The sequence below is a fragment of the Eschscholzia californica genome, unplaced genomic scaffold (assembly GCF_041429995.1).
Source record: "Eschscholzia californica isolate CP2 unplaced genomic scaffold, dmEscCali1.0.p SCAF_2, whole genome shotgun sequence".
NCBI lineage: Eukaryota > Viridiplantae > Streptophyta > Magnoliopsida > Ranunculales > Papaveraceae > Eschscholzia > Eschscholzia californica.
The window spans coordinates 64,350,428-64,370,336 of record NW_028238309.1 but is presented as its reverse complement, the minus strand read 5'-3'; the positions used below and the strand labels follow the sequence as shown (position 1 = coordinate 64,370,336).

At 38.2% G+C, this 19,909-nt stretch overlaps 4 protein-coding genes and 1 pseudogene across 6 annotated transcripts in view; 3 read left to right on the top strand and 2 right to left on the bottom strand.

Moving 5' to 3' along the window:
• Positions 1-19,909, bottom strand: part of LOC147560267 (F-box/LRR-repeat protein At3g58900-like) — a 65,473-nt gene that overhangs the window by 3,048 nt on the left and 42,516 nt on the right. The window lies entirely within an intron of this gene.
• Positions 119-2,231, top strand: LOC147560276 (indole-3-acetic acid-amido synthetase GH3.6-like; annotated as a pseudogene).
• LOC147560275 (indole-3-acetic acid-amido synthetase GH3.6-like) lies at positions 1,247-5,449 on the top strand. The gene is made up of 4 exons (XM_086662448.1): positions 1,247-2,271; positions 3,212-3,557; positions 3,637-4,565; positions 4,642-5,449. Exons 2-4 carry the CDS (start codon positions 3,253-3,255, stop codon positions 5,226-5,228), a joined length of 1,821 nt encoding a protein of 606 aa, XP_086518574.1. The 5' UTR covers positions 1,247-2,271; positions 3,212-3,252; the 3' UTR covers positions 5,229-5,449.
• On the bottom strand, positions 5,375-18,721 carry LOC147560273 (external alternative NAD(P)H-ubiquinone oxidoreductase B2, mitochondrial-like). 3 transcript variants are annotated; one of them, XM_086662450.1, is made up of 11 exons: positions 18,514-18,694; positions 17,749-18,028; positions 17,435-17,641; positions 11,368-11,618; positions 10,969-11,188; positions 10,719-10,823; positions 10,295-10,555; positions 10,095-10,216; positions 9,317-9,436; positions 9,088-9,219; positions 5,375-5,789 (listed from the first exon to the last, which is right to left on the bottom strand). In XM_086662450.1, exons 1-10 carry the CDS (start codon positions 18,600-18,602, stop codon positions 9,132-9,134), a joined length of 1,743 nt encoding a protein of 580 aa, XP_086518576.1. In that variant the 5' UTR covers positions 18,603-18,694; the 3' UTR covers positions 5,375-5,789; positions 9,088-9,131. The 3 variants fall into 3 exon arrangements, with proteins under 3 accessions (XP_086518576.1, XP_086518575.1, XP_086518577.1); XM_086662449.1 differs by lacking the exon at positions 5,375-5,789 and having other exon boundaries at positions 8,880-9,219; positions 18,514-18,721; XM_086662451.1 differs by lacking the exon at positions 5,375-5,789 and having other exon boundaries at positions 8,880-9,219; positions 17,749-18,025; positions 18,514-18,664.
• Positions 5,482-9,502, top strand: LOC147560274 (indole-3-acetic acid-amido synthetase GH3.6-like). The gene is made up of 4 exons (XM_086662447.1): positions 5,482-6,155; positions 6,765-7,093; positions 7,197-8,125; positions 8,214-9,502. The coding sequence occupies exons 1-4, from the start codon at positions 6,072-6,074 to the stop codon at positions 8,804-8,806; spliced, it is 1,935 nt and encodes a 644-aa protein (XP_086518573.1). The 5' UTR covers positions 5,482-6,071; the 3' UTR covers positions 8,807-9,502.

Here is a 19,909-nt window from a genome sequence, read left to right as displayed (position 1 = left end):
ACGTTTGTTACTCATTAGTATTATCGATCATCGTTGCAAAATTTATGAAAATGGTGTAATTTCGATAAGTAATTCTAATATTTCTTGCTTTGTTAGAAAAGAAAAACTCATCTTGATTTCTTTGAGGAAGATAAGATGAAGAACTCAGAGCAAGAAACTATGTTAGCTGAAATGCAAAAGAAAGCTCTTCAATTCATAGAAGAAGTGACTACGAATGCTGATCATGTTCAAAAACAAGTCCTTTCTGAAATCTTATCTGCTAACTCCGACGTCGAATATTTGCAGAGACATGGACTCCATGGACATACAGATCTTGAGACCTTCAAGAAGGTGATCCCAGTCATCACTTATGAAGATATCAGATCTGATATCAATAGGATTGCTAATGGTGATGCTTCACCAATCCTTTGTCAGGAACCCATTTCTGATTTCTTTACCAGGTAAGAAAGACTTTATCTTTTTCATCTATATGCCTAAAGAGACATATCTCAACATTTACAACACAAAACAGACGGAAATCTTGTTGTTTTCTGAGGAGACATTTACTGACGATAACAAAAGTCTACTTTTACTGCTCTCTCTTGATAGACTTTTTCACTTTCGGTGGACAGTTGATTCTTTTTAAGGACTAGGGTAGGTTTACTTTTGTAGCCTCTTCCATTATTTTTCCAAAATACGCCAAAAGGTTTTCTCCTCTCTATGTATAGTTCAGGGACTTCAGGTGGAGAGATTAAACTGATACCGAAAACACAAGGAGATATTAAAAGGGGGTCGTCTATTGGTAACTTATTTATGCCTGTCATTAACCAATACATTCCTGGTTTAGAGAAAGGCAAAGCTATGCAGTTTATGTTCACAAAGCCTCAATCAAAAACTCTTGGAGGATTAATATCTCGCACGTCCACAACTGCTCTCTACGAGAGCTCAATGTGGAAGGAGATCATGTCTGTGTTTAATCCTTTCACTTGTCCACTTGAAACCATTCTTTGTCAAGATTCTTACCAAAGCATGTATTCTCAGTTGCTTTGTGGGCTTTTCCAAAATGAGTAAGTTCTTCGAGTCGGATCTCCTTTTGCTTCTACTTTTGTTCAGGTGATAAGGTTCCTAGAGAATCACTGGCCCCTTCTTTGCAATGACATTCGAAACGGAACACTTGACAACAAAATCACCGACCCATCTGTCCGAGAATCAGTTTTGAAAATACTTGCACCCGCTCCAAAACTTGCCGATCTCATCAAGAGTGAGTGTCGTAAAAACTCATGGGAAGGTATCATATCAAGGTTATGGCCGAATACTAAGTACGTTGAAGTTGTAGCAAGCGGTAGTATGTCTCAGTATATTCCAACTATTGATTATTACAGTAACGGCTTACCAATAGTCACCACATGTTACTTGTCTTCAGAGTGCTATTTTGGTATAAATCTCAACCCTTTATGTAAGCCTAGCGAAATAGCCTTCACCCTCCTCCCTACCATGGCCTACTTCGAATTTTTGCCAATTGAGAAGAGTAACAAGGATATTACCGACTCAAATCTACAACAAGAATTAGTTGATCTCGTGGATGTTAAGATAGGTCAAGAATATGAGCTTGTTATCACCACTTATGCAGGACTTTATCGTTACAGAGTTGGAGATGTGCTCCGAGTAGCAAGTTTCAAGAATAACACACCTCAATTCAATTTCATGTGCCGAAAGAATGTAATTCTAAGCATTGATGCTGAAGTAACGGACGAGTTCGATTTGCAAAATGCTGTGAACAGTTCCACTAAACATCTCACACCACTCGGTATAAGTCTCGAGGACTATACCACTTATGCAGACACATCAACTATACCAGGCCATTATGTATTCTACTGGGAGCTTCGGAATCGCAATACTACTAGTAGTATTAAGCCCATCGAGATTCCCACATTGACATTTGAGGAATGTTGTCACACAATTGAAGAGTCCCTCAATAGTTGGTACCGTCATTTTCGTGGTGTTGGATCGATCGGGCCATAATAGAGATAAAGGTACTCGAAACTGGAAGTTTTAACAAACTGATGGAGTATGCAGTCAGTAGAAGTGGCACACCTAGCCAGTACAAAACCCCAAGATGCTTGAAATCTGGCCTCCTTCTTGAGCTTCTAAACTGTGGAACTATTTCTAATCACTTTAGCTCAAAGTGCCCAGAATACATTCCTGGTCATAAAAAGTGGCACAATCAAGACAGCTCAAATCTCTCAAGTTGACTTGCAAAACCTTGAATATATTAAGGTTTTCCTGCCTCAGGTTTGTTTATAAGGCTTACTTTCGCTCATTCAAATCCGTAACTACTTCTTGCTTTTCTGCAAGTCAGATTCAAAGTCCGAAATGATTCGAGTCAAATTTTAAATGGTTTCTTTTTGTTTACCCGAATACCCGATATTTAACTTGTTTATGTGATTGTTTATTGTTTATTTCGAGTCTATTTGATTCGGATAAATTCCCCAAACTTAAAACAGTTATGTTTTGTATTTTGATATATAAGGCATTTGTGGAGAACTACGCTTTCATTGATATACGCGACACAATATCTAGATAGACAGATTTAGAAATTCCAAATGATTTTATCCATTCACATGTGACTCATATGAACTAGTACCATTTTTTAAGTAGACAGGTTAAGGAACCTTGAACCCAAGTATAACACAGGAGCCAGCCAACTGAGCCATCAGAGTGCAGAAACCAATAAAATACCCTAAATTTTTGCATGATTGATGAAAATGGACCGCTATAGTCCTATTGTTTGCCTTAGATACATCCAAATTTCTCAAACAATATTATTTACAAAATCATAAGAGAACGAATTATTTCATGATCTAAAAAATCATTTTTTACTCCAGATCTCAAACTCCATTATTAATAAAATTGCCTGAGTATTTATTCTAACGAAGAAATCAAAGTGGCTCAAATGTCCTCACAAAAGAAATTACCAACAACGTGATAATTCCACGCTGACGTCATACACAACTTGGCCTCGAAGGGCCAGTCGGAGCCTTTGTTTTTCGGGCCAAGTAGCATGTGCACCTCCGCCTTTTTTTCGGGCCAAGTAGCACCTTTGTTTCATAAAATATGTCACATGTCAATCATAAGTTAGAGTTTATTTATTATTAATTAATTATGTTAAATAATCCAAAAAAAAATTTGGTGGTTGTGATTTGATTTAGCTGATAAAGCTAATTATTCTTAGAATAATGTTCAAGAACTTGAAGAAGACTTGAAACCGACAAGATGAAGAACTTGGACCAGAAAACTAGTATAGCTGAAAAGCATAAGAAAACACTCCAATTCATTGAAGAAATCACTACAAATGTTGATCAAGTTCAGAGACAAGTTCTTTCTGAGATCCTATCAGCTAATGGCAACGTCGAATATCTGCAAAGACATGGACTCCACAGCCATACAGATCCTCAGAGCTTCAAGAAGGTTATTCCTGTCATCACTTATGAAGATATCCAATTCGATATCGATCGGATCGCTAAGGGTGATACTTCACCAATCTTCTGTCAACAGCCCATTTCTCAGTTCTTTGCCAGGTTAGTCCCCAAACCTCTGTCTGTCTCTCTAGATCTACTTTTAAGGTAAAAACATTCACGACTATATGTATATATGTAGTTCTGGGACTTCAGGTGGGGAGAGGAAACTGATACCAAAAACAGAAGAAGAAATTGAAAGGGGGTGGGCTATAAACAACCTAGTGATACCCATAGTGGACAAATATATTCCTGGTCTAGATAAAGGCAAAGTGATGCAGTTTATGTTTACAAAACCCGAATTCAAGACTCCAGGAGGATTAGTCGCTCGTTCGCTCACAACTGTTCTTTATAAGAGTTCGACGTTTAAACACAATTCCTTGTTTAATCCTTACACCCAATATACAAGTCCATCCGAAACTATTTTCTGTCAAGATCCTTACCAGAGTATGTACTCACAGTTGCTTTGTGGGCTTCTTCAAAAATCCCTAGTTGTTCGAATTGGATGTTCGTTCACTTATACTTTTGTTCAAGTGATACGTTTCCTCGAAAAACATTGGACCCTTCTTTGCCATGACATTCGTACCGGAACAATTGATGCCCGAATCACCAATCCATCAGTCCTTGAGTCAGTCCTTAAGATTCTTGTACCTAATTCGGAACTTGCTGATCTTATCGAGAGCGAGTGTGCTAAAGACTCATGGGAAGGTATCGTATCAAGGTTATGGCCTAACACGAAGTACATCGAGGTTATTGCGACGGGGAGTATGTCTCAGTATATTCCGACCGTTAATTACTACAGCAATGGCCTCCCAATAGTCTCAACTTGCTATGTGTCATCTGAGTGTTATTTTGGTGTAAATCTTAACCCGTTATGTAAGCCGAGTGAAATAGCCTACACCCTCATTCCTACTGTGGCCTACTTTGAGTTTTTGCCAATTAAGAAGAACACCACAGGAACTACCAGTGCCCTAAATGATAATCAGGAGCAGCAGCTGCAACAAGAATTGGTTGATCTTGTTGATGTCAAGTTAGGAGAAGAATATGAGCTTGTTCTCACAACTTATGCTGGTAAGTAAATTCATAAATGCTACACTAATATATAATGTGGAATTCATTGACAATCTTCGTTTTGTGTGTTTCATAGGACTTTATCGTTATAGAGTTGGAGATGTGCTTCGAGTATCCAGTTTCAAGAATAACACTCCTCAATTCAACTTTGTATGCCGAAAGAATTCAATCCTAAGCATCAGTGGTGAAAAAACAGACGAGTTGGAAATGCAAAATGCTGTGAACAATTCCATCAAACATCTTCTGCCGTTTGGTTTAACTCTAGAGGATTATACAACTTATGCAGATACATCAACTAGGCCAGGCCATTATGTACTCTACTGGGAGCTTCACAGTGGAAATAGTACTAGTAGTGTAAACGTTCCTTCGTCAGCATTCGAAGAATGTTGTCTCGAAATCGAAGAATTCCTCAATAGTGTGTATCGTGACTATCGGGTTGCAGGGTCAATTGGGCCGCTAGAGATAAAGATAGTTGAAAGTGGAAGCTTTGGCAAATTGATGGATTATGCAGTTAGTAAAGGTGCTTCGGCTAGCCAGTATAAGACTCCACGGTGCCTAAATTTTGGTCCTGTTCTTGAGTTAATAAACTCTAGGACTATTTCTAGTTATTTTAGCTCAAAATGCCCAAAATTTGTTCGTGGTTACAGAACTGGTACGATATAGAAGTCTTGATCGGCATTGATGCCAGTAAGATATTTGCTAGTTACGACCAATGCACCCATATAAACCTTTCACTTGATAGATCATTCCTATTGTTAGTGCCGTTCAGTTATGTGTTCATCTACTCATTAAGGTTTTTATTTCACGCGTAATCAAACTACTCACAGTAATGTGTGTATTCATGTACGATGACAGAATAATTTGATACACTATTTGTTGAACCATCTACAGTTTATATTCCTATATTTTACGTTTTATCACAATCAAATCATACATTATTAGTTATATACGATACTACTTGAAAATGGAACATCACATGGATCGCTAGCATGAAAGGTTCATTTCAATTCATCTGGCAAGAAGATAGAGCAAACTAGTGAAAAATAACTACAAACAAAAAGAGGGGGGGTTTCAACATACGTTTGAAATGTTGTTTATAGGAGCGGGCGGTGATAAGATCCTAACTTCCTCAGATATGACTGGAGTCTCTGCCGAAAACAAATCGCCTGGTCCAGACGGTTACCACTAACATTCTGGTACACCAATCACCAGAATGTTGTGCTGCTGTTTGCTCTTCTCCTAGTAGTGGAGCAAATTGCCCAAGATGTTTATACCTATTCAATAATATCAGGATGTAAGCAACATAGTAGTACAAAGTGTTGTAAATACTCTTTCTTGTGCAAGCTTGCCATAGCAAATATTTTTAAATTTCTCCAACCTAACAATGTTAAATCCTTAGCATATTGATAAGCGATTTTGTCTGGTCCAAATAAAAAATTTGTGCCCAATTGCAATTTTTGAAATGCAAATTTTGCGTGTAGTGGACGTCAAGGTTGCAGAAGGGATATGTGTTCAATTCATACGTGGGGTAAACCCTCGCTTGTTGAGATTACTTTCGGTGTGAGAGAGGCCCGAAATCACCCAACCCTGGTACATGCAGTGAGATTTTCCGAAAGTAGCTGTGTAATTCATCAAGTTTTGATCAATAATATTAAGTATTTCTTTTATTCTTGTGAGTTTCAGTTCTATAAGTCTGAAGACGGAGGTCTAAAGGTTTCTTCTCACTCAATGACAAAGGGCGAGGCTGGAAACACAACCATCAATGGTGATGGATTGATGGATGTTGTATGGTTAGCAATAGACAAAGTGCATCAACGACCTATGAATCCTACAAAAAACGTGCGGATCATCTTTAGAGTTGACCAACTTTAATAAGGATTTTCATATAGGAAAATGCTATTTGGCTGGATAGAAATCTTATGATATAATGAATCCTGCAAACATGTGCAAACCATCTTGAGAGTTGACCAACTTTAATGCTATTTGGCTGGATATAATCTTATGATATAATGAATCCTGCAAAGATGTGACCATCTTGAGAGTTGACCAACTTTAATAAGATTTGCGTATAGGAAAATTCTATTTGGCTGGTTCAAATGGCTGACAAGGCCAAATCACCCACGTCATGACGACGCCGTACTGGTGGTTATGATTTGCTTCAGTTTATAAGGCTAATTACACTTAACAATAATGTTTAAGGGAAGAAAACTTGAGGCAAACAAGATGAAGAACTTGGACCAGGAAATTAGCATAGCTGAAAAGCATAAGAAAACACTTCAATTCATTGAAGAAATCACTAACAATGTTGATCAAGTTCAGCGACAAGTCCTTTCTGAGATCCTATCAGCTAATGCCAACGTCGAGTATCTGCAAAGACATGGACTCCATAGCCATACAGATCCACAGACCTTCAAGAAGGTTATTCCTGTCATCACTTATGATGATATCCAATTCGATATCACTCGAATTGCTAATGGTGATACTTCACCAATCCTCTGTCAACAGCCCATTTCTCAGTTCTTTGCCAGGTTAGTCTCCAAACCTCTCTCTCTCTCTCTGTCTCCATAGATCTACTATAAGAAGGTAAAACATTCACAACTATGCATTTCTCCTATATATATATATGTGCAGTTCTGGGACTTCAGGTGGGGAGAGGAAACTGATACCAAAAACAGAAGAAGATATTGAAAAGGGGTGGGCTATAAACAACCTAGTGATACCCATTGTGGACAAATATATTCCCGGTCTAGATAAAGGCAAAGTGATGAAATTTATGTTTACAAAACCAGAATTCAAGACACCGGGAGGACTACTTGCTCATTCGCTCACAGCCGTCCTCTATAAGAGTTGGAAGTTTAAACAGAATTGTGTGTTTAATCTTTACACCCAATACACATGCCCATTTGAAACTATTTTCTGTCAAGATTCTTACCAGAGCATGTACTCACAGTTGCTTTGTGGGCTTCTTCAACAAGCCCTAGTTCTTCGAATCGGATGTCCGTTCACTTATACTTTCGTTCAAGTGATAAGATTCCTCGAAAAACATTGGACCCTTCTTTGCCATGACATTCGTACTGGAACAATTGATACCCGAATCACCGATCCATCAGTCCGTGAGTCAGTCCTTGAGATGCTAGTACCCAACCCGGAACTCGCTGATCTTATCGAGAGTGAGTGTGGTAAAGACTCATGGGAAGGCATCGTATCAAGGTTATGGCCTAACGCAAAGTATATTGAAGTTATTGCCACCGGGAGTATGTCTCAGTATATTTCGACAGTTGATTATTACAGCAATAGCCTCCCAATAGTCTCAACTAGCTATGTGTCTTCCGAGTGTTATTTTGGTGTAAATCTTAACCCATTATGTAATCCGAGCGAAATATCCTATACCCTCATTCCTACTGTGGCCTACTTTGAGTTCTTGCCAACTGAGAAGAGCACTATAGGAGCTACAAATTCCCTAAATGATAATCAGGAGCAGCGGCTACAACAAGAACTGGTTGATCTTGTGGATGTCAAGTTAGGAGAAGAATATGAGCTTGTCCTCACCACTTACGCTGGCAAGTAAATTCATAAATGCTGCACCCAATACGTATATTTATACAATGTGGAATTCATTAGTAATCTTTGTTTTGTGCATTTCTGTAGGACTTTATCGCTATAGAGTTGGAGATGTGCTTCGAGTAGCCGGTTTCAAAAATAACACTCCTCAATTCAACTTTGTGTGTCGGAAGAATTCTATTCTGAGCATCGATGCTGAAAAGACGGATGAGTTGGAAATGCAAAATGCTGTAAACAATTCCATCAAACATCTGGTGTCATTTGGTTTAACTTTAGCGGATTATACAACTTATGCAGATATATCAACTAGGCCAGGCCATTATGTACTCTATTGGGAGCTTCACAGTGGAAATAGTACTAGTAGTAGTAGTGTAAACGTTCCTCCGTCGGCGTACGAGGAATGTTGTCTCGAAATCGAAGAATCCCTCAATGGTATGTATCGTGACTATCGGGTTGGAGGGTCAATTGGGCCACTAGAGATAAAGATGGTTGAAAGTGGAAGCTTCGCCAAGTTGATGGATTATGCAGTTAGTAAAGGTGCTTCAGTTAGCCAGTACAAGACTCCACGGTGCCTAAAATTCGGTCCTGTTCTTGAGCTAATAAACTCTAGAACTATTTCTAGTTATTTTAGCTCAAAGTGCCCAAAATTTGTTCCTGGTTATAGAACTGGTACGATTTGAAGTCTTGATCGGCATTATAGAACTGGTCCTGTGTCTATTCATGTACGATGACGGAATATGTTGATACACTATATGTCGAACCATTTAACAGTTTATATTATTATATTTTACGTTTTATCACAATCAAATCATACATTTTCAGTTCTGTAAAAAACTACTTGAAAATAGAACATCACATGGATTGGTGGCATGAAAGGTTCATTTCAATTCATCTGGCAACAAGATAGAGCAAACTAGTGGAAAAAAACTATAAAAAAAAAAAAGCGGATGTTTGGGCGTACATTGAGTGTTGTTTATAGGAGCGGGTGGTGACTTCCTAAATTCCTCAGATACGACTTGAGTCTCTGCCAAAAACAAATCGCCTGGTCCAGTCGGTTACTACTAACAGTCTGGTACGCCAACTGACTTGCTTACTGGATATAGAGAGAGAGGGAGAAGAAAACAGTCAGTACTACAGTCGGTAGCCATAGTTGTAGAGTTAAGAGTGAATTCAACAGAAAAAGTAGTCACCTTGCATAAACGGAGTACCAAAGCCACTGTGAACTATGACCAATCGAAACCCAATCACCGGGAAGTTGTGCGGCTGTTTGCTCTCCTCCTAGTGGAGCAAATTGCCCAAGATGTTTGTACCTATTCAATGAAATTATAACTTAAGCAACATAGTAGTACAAAGTGCTGTAAATTGGCTTTCTTGTGCAAGCTTGCAATAGAAAATATTTTAAAATTTTCTCCAACCTAGCAACGGTCAATTCTTAGCATATTGATACACGAATTTTTTTAGGGAACCAAATAAAACATTCGTGTGCTTTTGCAATTTTTCAAATGCAATTGTTACGCGATTTTTGTGTGATCCAAATAAAAGAATTTGCATGACGTGGATGTCAAGGTTACGAAAGGGATATGCGTTCAATTCATAAGCGGGGGAGACCCTCACTCATTGAGATAACTTTCGAGGTGGGAGAGGCCTAAAATCACCCAACCCTGGTACTAGAGCCCACGTAACAACAAATCTCACCCCAATAGTCTAACAAAGTTAACACCAATATCTGAGGGGACAATCGTTGAGTAATTTCACATCAGTTGTGGAAAGCCTCACCTCTAGCTCACTTTTTGGTACAAGAGGCCCAATACCACCCAACGGCGAATCACAATGGAGGTGCAAGCTCACTCAATAGAGTCAATAGCACACGTGTTGAGTAACCATCGCTCAACCTCAATTGTAAAGTCTTTTTAACTGATTTTTGTAATTTTGCAGTTACAAAAGTATGAGGGAGAAGTTGAATTTTACCTGAAAGGATGGAATCTGTGTCGACCAGTTCCCCTAAACCTCGGAGGACCTACAGGGTTCTGTTGACGCTCATCCATTTCGTTAAAACATTTCGCAAGATATTTCCCTTGTTGAGAAGCTACCTGCAATGCCAAAATAGAACATAAAAATGGTGCAAATGGAACTATTAAAGATCATTCCAAAGAACTTATCGGAAGTACCTGAGCTGTTGCAGGAAGATTCTTCATCTGTGAATCAGCTTGAGAAAGAGCTGACTTGAACCCCTGGATATCTAGTTCGGCCGATTTATTACCATGGGAATCGTTCGAAAGATCTACAATGTTTTTCACGTGTTTATTCTTCAAGTATAGTTCCACTTGAGGGTACCTCTCACATATGTCAGCTAGAGCATCTTGGAATTCTTTCACTGTAGTACCCGAATGATCCTTGTCCGCCTTAGTAAATATTGCAGAGATGTCCTCCTAATCAGCCAAATTTAAGAGAAACGAGTAGAACAATTTAGCAATAATGTATCCAATCCACAAGTATAAACTGTTAGAGTGTTGATATGTAGAATATGAAGAAAAAAAAACGTATTGGAACTTCCGGAGATGCCTAAAAGAAACGAATACGGGGTTTACGTACCATAACTTTCCGTTGGTTAATGGTAGCACAATCACCAAGTGCATATATGCTATCACAACCCTCGACTCGAAGCCACTCATCAGTTGCTAAAACACGCCTATTTGTCTGTTATGAGTGAAAACAATGACTTTCACTAAAAATTATGTCACCAATAAAACTGTGAACACTCAACTCGTCGATAAGTAATGAGAAAACGAAATCATAGAACACAGTACAGTATCAAACGAGTAGAGGATATAAACCAATATACCTGGCCAATTTGCTTCATGAAGCCCATAATCACAGGACGAGTCCCAATACCGGTAGACCACACAACCATTCCATATGGTAACGAAGAAATCTCTCCACTTCCTCTGTCCTTAGTGGATATCGCCTTGTCAGTTACTTTTACGACCATCGACCCTGTTTTCAAGTTTATGTCATCTCTCTGGAACTTGTCTTCAGCAAAAGCAGTGATTCTTTTGTCAAACCTGCAAACAAGAATCATTAAGTATACGATAACTTTACATGCATATAAAGTATAGAGATTCTTCATTGTCCAATCAACAACGTCCGGCCTTAGAGGAGTGCCCCAAAAAAAATTATCGGTTCACTCATATTAAGATTCTGGATCGAGAAGCAATTCAACAATGTCGAGTTTTCCCCTTACATGTTCAAAATATGATCGCCTGCCTCGAGAAGAGTTATTTTAACTAGGCCTTTTGCAGTAGGATAAAGTTTAACCAAATCTTGTCTAATAAAGTCATGTAGTTCTGCTGCAAATTCAACTCCTGTTGGACCACCACCAACAACTACAAAATGAAGATTTCTTTTCCTTTCCTCGTCACTAAGGTTCGGAAGACAGGATCTCTCAAAACAGTCAATCACGCTCCTTCGAATATTTTGAGCATCTTCAATTTCCTGCACAAAACAGACATTAACTTGAATAAACAACGAAATGACATCTGAAAGCATACAAAAATGGAGAAACTCATACTAGCAATGCCTAAGCATGGAATTGGTGACAATAGCGGAGTACCAAAAACCTCCATAAGAAAGGAAGTCTTTAACTAACTCATTTTGTTCGAGAATTGTTAAGTTTGGTTGTCTCATAAGATGAAAGATCCAAACAAGAGTGATTTTCATTAACCCAATTAAACGAGTACAATCAGTATTTATACTGTTTAGTGAGAGAGAGAGAAAGAGTTAGTTAATCCTAACAAACTCGTCTTACAAAAAGACTAATATACCCTCAGACTATATAGGCACCTCTTCTACTCTTCTCTTCTTTATTTAGTCACTTATTCTTACACTCTGTAAACATCATCTTCTCTAATACTCCCCCTCAATCTGAGCAAGGAAGCAGATGCATCAGATTGGTTAAAAGTCGAGTAAAGAGAGGATTAGATAGACCCTTGGTGAAGACATCAGCCAGCTGCTCTGAAGTAGGCACAAAAGAGATTGAAAGAACTCCCGAGGACACCAATTCTCGAACAAAATGATAGTCAATTTCAACATGTTTGGTGCGAGAGTGAAACACTGGATTCATGGCCAAGTGATGAGCTCCCATATTGTCACAATGTAGTACAAATGGATGATCAATAGGGAACCCCAATTCTTCCATAATATAAGAAATCCACAGCAATTCAGAAGTAGCATTAGCCATGGCTTTATATTCTGCTTCTGTGCTCGATCTAGCAACTGTAGGTTGCTTTTTGGAAGACCAAGCAACTAATGTAGAGCCAAGAAATACCCCATAACCAGTTGTTGATCTCCTGGAATCAGGACATCCTGCCCAATCAGAATCACTAAAAGCATGAAGAGAAGTGAGATCACCTGGTATAATAGAAATGCCCGAGCCAAGTGTACCCTTAAGGTATCTGAGAATTCTCTTGACTAACTGAAAATGAGAGGTTCTTGGAGCAGACATAAACTGAGCAGCATAGTTGACTCCAAATGCAATATCAGGTCTGGTCATTGTTAAGTATTGGAGACCACCAACTAGACTTCTATAAGGAAGAGGATCAGAAAGCAATTCACCATCAGTAGCTGAGAGCCTCTTACCAAAAGGAACAGGAGTGGATAGAGGTTTACTCTCAAGTAACCCAGCTTTTTGAAGTAATTCAAGAGTATATTTGGTCTGAGTTAAGAGCAAAGAAGAAGATGAAGAAGCTTGAACCTCAATTCCCAAAAAATAGTGTAAGAGACCAAGGTCCTTCATAGCAAACTCCAATTGAAGCTTTGTAATCAAAGTTTGGAGAAGAGTAGAGGAAGACCCTGTCAAAATAATATCATCCACATATAATAACAACACCATGGTGTCTGTTCCAACAGTATATACAAACATTGAATGATCAGTGGAGCTTTTCTGAAAACCAAAATCCAAGAGAAAACCAGCAAACCTCTGAAACCAGGCTCTTGGTGCCTGTTTCAGGCCATAGAGACTCTTGTGAAGTAAACACACTGAATCTTTGTGAGATGGATCAATAAAACCAGGTGGTTGTCTCATATAAACCACTTCATCAAGATAACCATGAAGGAAGGCATTAGAAACATCTAATTGCCTTATCTCCCAAGCATTAGAAACTGCTACAGTAAGCACAGCTCTAATGGTTGTTGACTTAACCACTGGGCTAAAAGTTTCATTATAATCTAACCCATCAATTTGATTAAAACCCTTAGCCACTAACCTGGCTTTATACCTCTCAATGCTACCATCTGAGTGTAATTTGGTTTTAAAAACCCACTTACACCCTAAAACATTCATAGAAGGAGAGAAAGGAACAAGAGACCAAGTCTGATTTTGATGGAGGGCATCAATTTCATCTTGCATAGCCTGACACCATTCTTTGGACTTGGAAGCTTGAGTATAAGTTGTAGGATCAGGTGTGTGATCCAAAAGTGTTATATATGCCTCTGGAATAGGATGACAAATGGTATAATGTGTAACAAAATCAGACAAATGCTTGGGCCTATGAACACCTGCTTTAGCTCTAGTGACCATAGGATGAATAGGTTGCACATTTGGTTCTGTAGAAGAAATAGGAGAATCACCACTTGAGGTGTTAGTATTGTGAACAGGAGGTGAGTGAGAAACAGGAGGTGAGTGAGAAACAGGCAAAGAGAGAGTTGGAGATGATAGATGAGGCACTAATGGAGAAGGTACAGAAGAAACCCCTTGAGAAGTTGATATAGGAAGCACTACTTGAGTTGAAATACTCTCATGAGAAGATAAATGCTGAGTATCCATGAAAGGATATGAGTCTTCATCAAATACTACATGTCTCGAAATATGAAGCTTCCCTGTACTCAAATCCATACACTTATAACCCTTATGTAAGGAGCTAACACCAAGAAACACACATCTTGTGGACTTTGGGCTCAACTTATCATCTCTTGTGGCTGCCAAATGTGGATAACAGGCTGAGCCAAACACCTTAAGTGTAAAATAATCAGGAACCTTCCCATCAAACAAAACCTCATAGGGAGACTTTCCATCCAGAAGTTTTGTAGGTAACCTATTCAGTATATAAGTAGCATACTCGAAAGCATCAAACCAGAATGTCTTAGGTACAGAAGCTTGAATTAGAGAAGATGATGTTTACAGAGTGTAAGAATAAGTGACTAAATAAAGAAGAGAAGAGTAGAAGAGGTGCCTATATAGTCTGAGGGTATATTAGTCTTTTTGTAAGACGAGTTTGTTAGGATTAACTAACTCTTTCTCTCTCTCTCACTAAACAGTATAAATACTGATTGTACTCGTTTAATTGGGTTAATGAAAATCACTCAAACTCTTTCTACTAATCGCTTAATCTCACATGGTATCAGAGCTCTAGGGTTTTCATTTTTTCGTTAATGGAGGATTCAAGCTCGAATACTGCTTCTTCTCCATCGCTTTCTCAAAATCATCATCAAACTTTGAATATAACGAATTTCATATCTGAAAAGCTTGATGAGACTAATTTCTTACTTTGGAGAGATCAATTTGAGACGATTCTAATCAGTAATGATCTAATAGGATATGTAGATGGATCTATCACAGCTCCATCGATGTTGATTATGGAAGAAGGAAGAGAAATAGTGAATCCGAACTATCAGATCTGGCGAAAACAAGATAATTTTGTCAAATCATGTTTAAAAGCCACATTCTCTAGGTCAATTTCATCTGATGTGTTAGGATTGAAAACTTCTCATGAGATCTGGAAGTACTTAGATATGATATATGCTGAAGAATTTGAGGCAAAACAAGATTTACTTAGAAGAGAAATTCAAAATCAAAGAAAAGGATCAGCAACTGTGAATGAGTATTTGAGGAAGATTAAATCTCTTTCTGATGCTCTCGCAGCTGTGAATGATAAGATTTCAGATAAAGAGATGATTCGTATTATACTTGGTGGTTTAGGTAGAGAATTTGATTCATTCGTAGTAACTATAGATAATCGAGTGTCTCGAATCACTCTTCCTGAACTCAGATCTCGTCTTCTTCATCATGAACAGTGGCTATCATCTCATGAAAAGACAGATGATCAAGCTTATTATGTCAAACGAGACTCATCTAAAAATCAGAGGTATACTCAGAATACAAGGCAAAATAATCAACAAAGATATAGCCAAACCAATCGATCTGCTTCAGATCAACAACAAACTACTCAAAATCAATCAAAACAAAGAGATTATCAACCAACAAGATCAAATCAGACAGGTACAAATCAAAATTCACAAATTAATTCACAATCATTTAATCAAAAGGCTGAGAACTTTGATTTCTCATCAATTCCTTGTGGTATATGTCACAAATGGGGTCACAAAGCAAGTAAATGTCGTTTTAGATATGCTCCTTCTCGTTATACAAATGCTAGAGAGACAGAAGCTCCTCAAAATTTTGCTGGTCTCCATATTGATAGTTCAGATAAAGGAAAACAAGTTATAGAAGATAATACTTCTCTTCATGAGGAGTGTAATGTTGCTTTTGTTGAAGATGATGTTCTTCCAATATCAAATAAGGTGTCTTCATCTTGGATAGCAGACACAGGAGCATCTAGTCATATGACTCATGATGAGAAGGTAATTTCTATCTCTAAACCTTATCATGGTGTTGAATCTGTCATAGTTGGAGATGGAAAGACTGTTCCTATTAAGAAAACAGGTCATTCTGAAGTGATGCATTCTTCACATCATTTTGATCTAAATAACATTTTACTTGTGCCTAATCTTAGAAAGAATTTGCTATCCATCTCTAAATTCACTAAAGATAACAATTGCTCAGTTGAGTTCTATCCTTGGGGCTATAGTGTTAAAGATTTATTTTCTCAACTTATCATCACACAAGGACCAATGGTTAATGATTTGTATCCTATAGAATTTGATAACATTTCTGGTACACACTTAGAAGCTCTAGCAGCCAATCTTACTGCCTCACCAACTCTCTGGCATAGAAGATTGGGTCATACTTCTAAAGGAGTTCTTGACTCTCTTCATAAAAGTGACTTAATTCATATGACAAATGAGGAGTTACCATCTTCTTGTCACTCCTGTCTTATTGGCAAGAGTAAAAGTCTACCATTTGAACTATCATCTAGCATAACACCTACCCCTCTTCACCTTATTCATTGTGACATTTGGGGTCCAGCCCCTCTTGCTACTTCTTCTGGTATTAGGTACTATATTTTGTTCTTGGATGATTATAGTAGGTTTCTATGCATCTATCCTATGAAACTTAGGAGTGATAGTCTTGGGTGTTTCAAGAAATTCAAGGCTGCTTATGAAAATCTACTATCTACTAAGGTGAAGTTCTTCCAATGTGATGGTGCTCCTGAATTGACTAAAGGAGATTTTAAGAAATTTTTGGATGACAATGGTATATTTTTAAGAGTTTCTTGTCCTTATACCCCTCAGCAAAATGGAAGAGCTGAGAGGAAGAATAGGCAAGTTACAGAAATGGGTAACACCATGTGTTTTCAAGCTTCTGTACCTAAGACATTCTGGTTTGATGCTTTCGAGTATGCTACTTATATACTGAATAGGTTACCTACAAAACTTCTGGATGGAAAGTCTCCCTATGAGGTTTTGTTTGATGGAATTTGTGAGATGGTGCCTTATCATGTGATTTCTTCAACAAATCACTCTTGTTTGGATCTTTCATCTTCTTGTTAATCTTCATCATCTTCAAATACTATTGAGAAAAGTATTGAAGAATGATTAGATCTCAACAATAGAAAAGAACTACTCTTATTGGAAAGGAAAAAAAAAAAACTCTAAACTTGAACTAAAAACCGATAAAAGCCCGGCGAACGGTAGCCATTAATGGGACTACCGCCGCCGGCAAGCGGAAGACTCTATTGACTAACCCAAGAAAGAAACCTAGAAGCTCTTATACCATGTAAGAAAAGAGAATTTGTATTGATTGTATTGATTTCCTAAGCTATTACATAAGTCTTTATAAGGAGTTACATAGGAGAGAAGTTTTATCTATTGGGCAATGTGGTACTAAATATTCTAACACTCATATATTCTAACAAGTTCCATACGAATCCGACCCGCTTTGAAAACCAGAAAACTTTTTTCAGGAACCGTAAGATTCGGATCCTGATCTCCTCAATGGGGAGATCTAAATGTTACCGCACAACCGAAGTGGGCTTCACATTCGTCAAATCAACCAAATGAGTATAGACCACCCTAAGAGCATAAAGCTCATGAATATGACTATTTTCGACAACAAAGTAGCTGATGGAAGTTACCTTCAAGAAATGGCAATTTTCCTCGACGCCAGGAGTATTAAACGTATTTGAACGAGCTCCCATGGCAACCACCAAGTAGTCATAATCAACAATAAACTCTTCTTTCCCAACCAAACTCTCATGTTGACTAGATCGACAATGAACCTTCTTATTTTGTGCATCAATCTTAAAACACTCAGCTTCCCAAAATCTCACATCTCCATTTTTCTGCAAAAACAATTAAACCCCTGTATGAAAATTTGGAAACTAACTACGTCCAAACGCATAAAATGGATATGTTAACAATTTAATAGGCACAAAATAATTCCTTTTACCTTCCTTATAATGTTTCGAATTGGCTCGACAATGCTACGTGCCTCTACAGTGCCACATGTAACACTTGGCAATAAAGGAGTAAACGCGAAATAATTACGAGGTGAAATCACATGAACATCATAAGTGGAACTATCCAAATTTTTCAAAAAGTTTGTGCCTGCCCAGCCAGTTCCAAGCACCACCACTCTCTTTTTCCTCGTCTCTGGTTGAGAAGAATCCGCACCGTTGATACCTTGTTGGTTTGTTTTGGAGTCAGCATAGGCTACAAGACCACCACTACTACAACACCAACAATCATAAAGTCAAGTAAGATAATACAATGGCAAGGGAAGCCTATTTGAATCACATTGATGTGTATTTTACATATTTAGCATGAGTTTACCACAAAAAGACTTAAAGGTCCAAATACAATTGAAAATCCAAAGCAGGTCCATTTGTGGATTTTACCCATTTAACCCCCTTTGTTTTTTTCTAAACCCCTTTTCTAACCTTCACTATTCACCAAACTTAGTTCATGATTCAATCAAAATTATTAAGCTTTCTCGTATACACAGATCAAAAATCGAAAGAAATTATACTTGATTACCATAATTTAAACCTTAAGATTAAACTAAACACTATAATTTCCTTGAGTAGAAAAATAAACAGAACTTCCCTAACTAAATTAAACACTTGAACAAGAAATTTGAATAAAATTGATAAAACAAGATATAAATGAATCAAATTAAGGGTTGAGATTGAAGTGGATTAGAATTTAGAAGTACCTGACAGAGAGAAGAATAAGGAATTTAGAGAGAGAAGGATAATCATGAAAAGCACGAGAAGCTCTTTGGTAGAAAGAGAAAGCTGGCATATTGTTATATCAGTAATTAACTTCTTTCTTGATTTTAGAGAGAGAGAGAAAGAGAGTTTGAAGTCCAGAAGAGTAGGAGGCAAAATTATACTATCAACTTCAATTGATTTTTCTATTATACTAGCTTTTTGGTTGTCGAATGATTAAGTTAGCAACGTGTCTGAGTGTTTCTTTTCTTGTTATAAAGGCGCCTCCAATAGTGTCATTGGACTCTCCCCTTGTTGGCCCTTCCCACACTCTAGAATCTAATTACTCCTAGTAGACAAGGCATACGTTGTCCTTAAAGAAAAAAAAAAAAAGCATACGTTGTCCACGCAATTAATAGTGTTGGCATAATCTTCAAAAAATTAGAAGTTTGAGGTTCTTTTTTCCTAGTAGACAACGCTTACGTTGCCTAAGTGATAATATTGAAGTGTCGTTTGGCAACCAAAAGTAGAAGTACTTTTGCTTGTAGTAGAAGTTCTTTTGCTTTAAAAAAGTAAAAAAAATTTAAAAGTATATTTGGCAAAAATGTTACTTATAAGTAAATAAGTCAAAAAGTTAGTTTGGTAACTCAATTTACTTTTGATAATTTTATTTCTCTTTCTCATAGAGATACTTGATTTTAATTTGAATTCATTTATGATTTCCACGACTACTCTTGTATACGAAGTAGTGATGATATTGGTAGTAGTGGTGGTACCATGAAGGTATGGTTATGAGATGTGTTGGTGGTTGAGGTTTGATGGTGGTGGTGGCAGAGAGATATGATGGTGGCAGCGGTGGTGGTGGAAATGGTGGCGATGGTGGTGGAAGTATGGCAGTGGTGGAAGTGCGGTGGTGGTGATGGTGGAAATACGGTGGTGGTAGTGGTGGATAAGGTATGCGAGTGATAGTGACGGAGTTATGGTAGTGGCGGTAAGGTGATGGCGGTAAAGGTGGTGGATAAGGTATGTGAGTGAAGTGACGGAGTTATGGTGGTAATGATGGAGGTACCGTGGTGGCGGTGAAGGTATGGTGGTGGTGGCGGTGGAGGTACGGTGGTGGTGGTGGTGGTGGTGGTGAAGGTACCGTAGTGGTGGTGAGGGTACGATGATGGTAGTGGTGGTGAAGGTACCGTAGTGGTGGTGAGGGTACGATGATGGTAGTGGTGGTGGAGCTACGAGGTGGTTGTTGTCGAGGTGTGGTGGAGGTGGTGGTGGTACAAAGGTGGTGGTTAAGGTGTGGTGGTGGTAGTTAAGGTAGGGTGGTGGGGGATGTGCAATGCTTGTTGTGGTGGTGGTGAGGGTAGAATGGTATGGTAGAAGTTTAGTTGTGTTAGTGGAGCG

Coding starts and splice junctions, on each gene's coding strand:
- LOC147560275 (XM_086662448.1), top strand. CDS start 3,253: ATGAAGAACTTGGACCAGAAAACTAGTATAGCTGAAAAGCATAAGAAA. Junction 3,558..3,636: donor ATTTCTCAGTTCTTTGCCAG/GTTAGTCCCCAA, acceptor GTATATATGTAG/TTCTGGGACTTCAGGTGGGG. Junction 4,566..4,641: donor TGTTCTCACAACTTATGCTG/GTAAGTAAATTC, acceptor TGTGTTTCATAG/GACTTTATCGTTATAGAGTT.
- LOC147560274 (XM_086662447.1), top strand. CDS start 6,072: ATGTGTTCAATTCATACGTGGGGTAAACCCTCGCTTGTTGAGATTACT. Junction 6,156..6,764: donor CCCGAAATCACCCAACCCTG/GTACATGCAGTG, acceptor ATAATGTTTAAG/GGAAGAAAACTTGAGGCAAA. Junction 7,094..7,196: donor ATTTCTCAGTTCTTTGCCAG/GTTAGTCTCCAA, acceptor ATATATGTGCAG/TTCTGGGACTTCAGGTGGGG.
- LOC147560273 (XM_086662449.1), bottom strand. CDS start 18,602: ATGCCAGCTTTCTCTTTCTACCAAAGAGCTTCTCGTGCTTTTCATGAT. Junction 11,619..17,434: donor AAAATTGCCATTTCTTGAAG/GTAACTTCCATC, acceptor TGTTTTGTGCAG/GAAATTGAAGATGCTCAAAA. Junction 11,189..11,367: donor GGCGATCATATTTTGAACAT/GTAAGGGGAAAA, acceptor TCTTGTTTGCAG/GTTTGACAAAAGAATCACTG.